This window comes from Macadamia integrifolia, chromosome 2 (assembly GCF_013358625.1).
Source record: "Macadamia integrifolia cultivar HAES 741 chromosome 2, SCU_Mint_v3, whole genome shotgun sequence".
Lineage (NCBI taxonomy): Eukaryota > Viridiplantae > Streptophyta > Magnoliopsida > Proteales > Proteaceae > Macadamia > Macadamia integrifolia.
The window spans coordinates 16,574,110-16,580,541 of NC_056558.1; the positions used below are offsets into that span (position 1 = coordinate 16,574,110).

At 39.0% G+C, this 6,432-nt stretch overlaps 1 protein-coding gene and 1 non-coding gene across 7 annotated transcripts; both read right to left on the minus strand.

Moving 5' to 3' along the window:
• Nucleotides 1–1,033: 1,033 nt before the first annotated feature.
• LOC122058322 lies at nt 1,034–5,921 on the minus strand. Of its 6 annotated transcripts, none has more exons than XM_042620992.1 (4): nt 3,209–5,921; nt 2,868–2,964; nt 2,283–2,321; nt 1,034–1,538 (listed from the first exon to the last, which is right to left on the minus strand). In XM_042620992.1, exon 1 carries the CDS (start codon nt 5,242–5,244, stop codon nt 3,760–3,762), a length of 1,485 nt encoding a protein of 494 aa, XP_042476926.1. In that variant the 5' UTR covers nt 5,245–5,921; the 3' UTR covers nt 1,034–1,538; nt 2,283–2,321; nt 2,868–2,964; nt 3,209–3,759. The 6 variants fall into 6 exon arrangements, with proteins under 6 accessions (XP_042476926.1, XP_042476914.1, XP_042476906.1 ...); XM_042620980.1 differs by having other exon boundaries at nt 2,868–3,088; XM_042620972.1 differs by having other exon boundaries at nt 2,445–3,088.
• Nucleotides 5,922–6,150: 229 nt separating this feature from the next.
• On the minus strand, nt 6,151–6,222 carry TRNAD-GUC. The gene has a single exon. It is a non-coding gene; the product is annotated as a tRNA-Asp (tRNA).
• Nucleotides 6,223–6,432: the final 210 nt, after the last annotated feature.

A 6,432-nucleotide genomic window follows, 5' to 3' on the forward strand; every position in this document is an offset into this window, starting at 1 on the left:
CACACCCCATCATGTTCATTGAAAAAAAGGTTGGTGTTTATGATTGGGACATTGTATTAGTGGAAGAGGATTTCTCACACTGTCAGTATGAGAAAAAAATCCACACATTACATTAATGGGTGTTCTAAAAAAACTATCATATATATCGGACACATTTTTTTCATAATAGATGAGAGTAAAGAGAGGAAAACTACAAACTAACGATGTGGTTTACCTTTATATAAATGGATTTTTCGGGGATAGTAACTGTCAACTCTAGTAGGATTGTCATATAGGGTACATTAGCACTTTCTCCCTATGATTCTTCATAATTCATAGTGATAGCTTTTGTACCTAAGCCTTTTGATGACTTCTACATTGTAATGATATAGTATTTGATAAATACTAGATTCATATTCAACCTACCTAAGATCTTTTGATTGATATTTGTTCCAGTAAATAAAGCAGGTTATAGAGAAGATGATGTTTTACAAAAAATTAAAATCGAATTGATGAGGTGGAGATGCGCGTCTGAAGTGTTGTGTGACCAGTGTATCTTCCCTTTAAAGCATAATGAAAATTATATAGGACAATTGTGTGTCGAACTATCATTTATGGGGCGAAATGTTGGGCAGTTAAAAAGTGTCATATAGAGAAGTTATGTATAACGGATATGAGAATGTTAAAATGGATGTGCGGCAAAACTAGGAAGCATAAATTAAGGAATAAGCATATTAGGACTGGTATAGGCGTCACCCCGATCAACAACAAGCTCCATGAAAGTTGTTAGAGGTGGTATGACCATGTTCAAAGGAGACTTAAGGACGCCCCAGTAAGAATGAGTGACCTGATTCAGATTGAAGGAGCTAAATGGGTTAAGGACAAAGCCTAAAATGACCATAAGAAGTGGTGACAAATGACATGTATGGTCTCGGTCTCTTTTTCGTCTTATTCTCATCTCTTATTTTTCATCTCTTCCTTTTCTTTTCCTTTTCCTTTTCCTTTTCCTTTCTGTTAGGTTTCTTTTTCCTATTTTGTTTGTATGGATCCATGTACCAATCTCATTAAGTTGGGATAAGGCTACAATAACAATACTCACCACCACACTAGTAGCTACTAACAAGGAGTAGCAAGGTGTTCACTTATTTTTCCACTCTTGTGTCGAGGCAATGTGTAAGCTGCAAACCAGCAACAAAGAAGAAGATTGTCAGGAAAGATGTACCAATGCATCCGTCAAAACCAGTTCATTCCCACAGAAAAGGATTGTGTTCACTCCCTACAAATCTGTCCTTGAGCAACAAGAATCCTGTTAAATGGGGGTGAGAAAAAAAAATAAAAATTTGATGATGAAAAAGCTCTTTACCTTTTGGCTGTCTAGAAAGCATAACAACAGAGGCAACTGGGGTTCTTCCCAATTTGCTTGATCTGAAGGCAGGGTCAGATACTGCAACTTCGGCATCTTGAGCGGCCATTACACAGATCAAGCTTCAAAGCCTCACTCTTAACAGGAGTATTCCCACATTATCTAGACCCATGGACTTTTTCAATGCCGGTGAAACCTAAAACCAGAAGCAAACCCACGAGGATAATATGCTTCATTCTAAGCTCCATCTCTCCAATAAAACAGCAATGAATTAACAAATATTTACAATTCACAACACAAGAAATCTTTGGAATTTACAATAGCAATGAACGGGTCCTTGCAATCCCTCAGATTTTGTAATGCAACCTGACTCCCAGAAGTGGTTGCATCTTAAATCCACTTGGTTCTAGTGGTTGTGGCACTATAGCAAAAGGCCATTTATTTATTGCAGCGCTAACACCTGAATTGGATTGTTAAGAATTATTCTGAGAACTCTTTAGTGGGGAATACAATAGGTTCTTTTCTTCTTTCTTTGGTTTTTTCTATGATTAGAAAAAAAAAAAAAAAAAACCTTTTCTAATTGCTTTTCTCATCCCAAGAGACCTGCACATGGTTCTACCAGACTTCAGCAATGCAAACCCTAAAATATCATTTATTTAATCAAATATGCATTGCTTGAACAACACAACTGCAATCCTTCATACTCAGAGCTAAGTTGACCGGATAGATTTTTAACTCTCTCTTATCTTAATTTTATAACTTCAATAGATTTTTGGGCAACCTAACACCACTCCCCAGATCCAGAATAAAATACCTTTGGAATTTCAACCACAGCACTCCTACTACCTATGAACTTCTAACATACACTATTACACTGTGCCAAACCAAGCAATTGACCTAATCCATTGAACTAAAATAAGATGGGAGTAAACTCAATTACCTGTAGTCCAACTTTCGCATTCTAGATTCAGTCTTCTTCCTGATCCACGGCGAACAACAAGAACATCAAGAGTGAAGTCATATGACATCAAATAAAGGAAGTAATCACTACATAAATTTATCTAAGAACCAAAAGCAAAGTGAAGACCCATTACAGCCTTACAAGGGAACAACTTCGATTCTGTCTGTTGCCGTTTCGCAATTTCAGAACCACATTAGAAAAAAATTTAAAAAAACGCCGTTGCCGGGGATCGAACCCGGGTCACCAGCGTGACAGGCGGGAATACTTAGCACTATACTACAACGACTTCATGTGTGAGATATTAGAACTATATTTTTGATCTAGTATTTTATTAATACTTGATTCATCTTTGACAGAACTAAGAACTTTTGAACGATGTTTCTTTTTCTTTTCCCCGTGAAATTTGTTGTTCCTTCTGGGAGTATCTCTTAGCAGGTTTCTTTAAGAACAGAACAAGATTGAGCAAATGTGATGTGGCAAACACCAACCAAACAGTTTTTAATCAGTGATTCTCACATTACATCTAAAACCAAACCACTGCTAGTTTTTATTGGCTAGATAGACCTGTTACAACAACAATAATCACCACCACACCATTAGCCACCAACAGTGATTAGCATGTGTTCACTTCTTTCCACCTCTTGTCAAGGCAATGTGTAAGCTGCAAAACCAGCAGCAAGGAAAAAGATTATTGGGAAAAATTTACCATTGCATCCATTATTTATTCTAACAGTGAGTAGCATTGTGTTCACTCCATACAAAAGTATCTTTGGGCAACTCGAATCCTGTCAAAGTGGGGGAGGAGCAAAATGAAAAAAATTTCCAAGAGCTGATTTTTTTTTTTTTTTTTGGGGGAGGGGTGGGGGGTGGGTGGGGAGGAACTTTGATGATGAAAAAACTCTTACCTCAGAACTTGTAACCAACAGGACGATCAGCAAGGTTGCAATGCTTCGGGATGGTCACGGCAACTGCTGGCCTCACTCCAGAACTCTTGGCAGTCTGAGAAAGCATAACAGCAGAGAGGTATCAGGGGTTCTTCCCAATTTGCTTGATCTGAAGGCAGCATTTGTCAGAGACTGCAGCTTTGGCATCTTGAGGGGCCATTACACACGGATCAAACTTCAAAGCCTCACTCTCAACAAGAGAATTCACATTCTCCAGCCCCATGGACCTTTTCAATGCCAGTGAGACCCAAAACAAGAAGCAACCCCACAAGCATAATATGATTCATTGGAACTTCCATCTCTCCAATAAAATAGCAATGAACAAATATTTACAATTCGCAACAGAGAACAAATCTTTGGAATCCATAATAGCGATGAACGAATCTTTGCAATCCCCTGGATTTTATACAATAACCTGACTCCCAAAAGTTCTAGTGGTGGTGACACTAGAGAAAAAGGCCATTTATTATTGCAGCACTAACACCTGAATTGGGTTGTTAAGGATTAGTTGGCTATTCTCGATCATTTGGAAGAGGGAAACTGCAATAGTCACGCTCATCAACGCTTTCTTTCTTTTCGCTAGATATGCATAAGAAGAGTCTTTCATAAGCAGCTGCCATCTTACTAGCAGCAAACAACTTCAATCCTCTCTGTCTAGCCACCTCACCCTTCTTCACCAGACTTCCTCTTCCATCTCCCAAAACCATATAAAGAGCCTTTCTCAACGAAGTTACACTTGGTGAAAATGTATAACCCAACTCTGAGCTAACAATCACAGACTCTGTTATGCTGGCAAGTCTAGTCGCCATTACCGGTTTACCAGAAAGCATAGCTTCTAACAAGGTGTGATCCAACCCTTGAGCTCGAAGGGTTGGGTTCACAAAGATGTCCAATGCATTATAAAACCTTGCCAGTTGCTTTTGTTCCAGTGAACCCAAAACCAGAACATTGGGCCCAAGGTCTCTGTATCTATCACCCCAGGGCCCATGTCCGGCGACCAGAACAAAGATTCTCCTCCGCAAGGTCTCGTCTTCCATGAACATCTTCTTCAGAGCTTCAAACATTATTGGATATCCTTTATCCTTCACTAACCTCCCTGCCATCCCCAAAACCAAAGCTCCTGAATCTTGAATGCCGATCTTCCGCCTAAAATCTTTCCCACTTGCAGCGTCTGGCTTGAAGATTTCCTCATCTACACCATTAAGAATAACATGAACGCGTTCTTCAGGGATCATGTAAATCCTTTTCAGAATATCTCCTGCATGATCACTAGTAGCAACATGATGAGAATAACGTGGAAAGAACTTCACCTCTTCCACAACCTTAATGGCTCTTGCAGTTAGTGCATGTGCCTGGGGCTCTTCAGGATTCCTTGCAAGTTCCTGGATGATGTCAGAATGTATGGTTTCATAAGCAATCCCATGCCAGGAAACGGCAAGGTTAGGGATATTCCGAGCTCGCGTGTGCATTAGCCCCACACTTTCAGTGTGAACCACATCAAAGGGTTTTCCAGAATTGTTTTGGGTAATAAATTGCTTCCAAATTAGGGCCTGATCAAGGTAACCTGCGGCTGTTGGTTTAGATAGGTGGAAATTCATGTTGGATTGTGGATATCTAGGGAAAGAGGAATTTGAGGAGGATGTGGTGAAGATGTGCAATTCATGGCCTCTTTTTGCAAGGGCAAGGTGAAGCGTTAAGGCATGCCGTTCAAGCCCTCCCGCAAGATTCTTGTGCGGCCATTTCTTGACAAAGACAGCAATTTTGAGGAGCTTCAGAGGTGGGTTTGAAGAAAAGGACAGATGGTTCCAAGCAGCAGGAAAATGTAAGAGATCTATGGGAACTTTTTTCTCTAATGGCATAAAGAGGCTTTGGAGATGGCAAGATGGTGAGCAATGAGACCAAAAGAGAAATGAGATAGAAGGGATGGAGGAGAGGAAAAAGAGGATGTAACAAAAGCAACGGAAACTAAAGATGGTGGATAGCTGATCTTTTGTCATTTCTGGTTACAGAGTAGGAGATTCAATTGGATGAAATCAGAATGATGTGGAGAAACACAGTGACGCTGAAAATGGGAGCTATATAAGTTTCAGCTGAAAAAAAAATTAAATTAGATTCTGAAAACTCTTTAGTGGAGAATATAATAGGTTCTCTTCATTCTTTGGTTTTCACCATCAAAGAAGAAAGATTTAAAAACCCTTTTCTAATTTCTTTTCTCACTCCAAGAGAGACCTGCACATGGTTCTCTACCAAATTTCAGCAATGCAAACCCTAAAATATCTGTCTAGTCAATTTAATTACGCTTTGCTTGAACAACACAACTGCAACTGTCCATAATCCAAGCTAAATTGATTGACCAGATGGGTCTTTTTTACCTCAATTTTATAACTCCATAGATTTTCCGGCGACCTACCACCACTTCCCAGATCCGGAATAAAATACTTTTTGGAATTTCAACCACCCCACTCATACGACTTTGGAAATTTTAATACACACTATTACACTGTGCCTAGCCAAGCAATACCTAATCCATTGAACTAAAATAATATGGAAGTAAACTCAATTATCTCTAGTCCAACTCTCGCATTCTAGATTCAGTCATCTTCCTGATCCACGACGAACAGCAAGAAGAGTGGAGTCTTATGACATCAAGTAAAGCAAGCAACCCCTATTCATAAAAAAATAATAATAATAATAAAAAATTAAAAAAATTAAAAAAAAATTAAAAAAAAATTAAAAAATTAAAAAAAACAAACAAAAACAAAAACAAAAAGCAATCCCTTTATAAATTTATCAAAGAACCAAAAGCAAGAGTGAAGACCCATTTACAGGTGAACATTTTCTCTCTCTCTCTCTCTCTCTCTCTCTTCTCTGCAATCCTGTAAAAAAATTTCAAAAAATAGACTCGCCGTTGCCGGGGATCGAACCCGGGTCACCCGCGTGACAGGCGGGAATACTTACCACTATACTACAACGACTTGATGTGTTTAAAGTGGAACAATATTAATATATAATTTTACGATAACTCCACCCTGAAAAATGGAAAAGAATATGCTAACCTAGGGGTGTCAACCAGTCGGGCCGGTTCGGTTTCAGTCGAGCTTAATCGAGCTTGAAGACTTTCAAAGGCTACACCGTGTCCGCCCATTTAACTAATCAGGCTTAGTTATTGAGGGCATAGTACATTT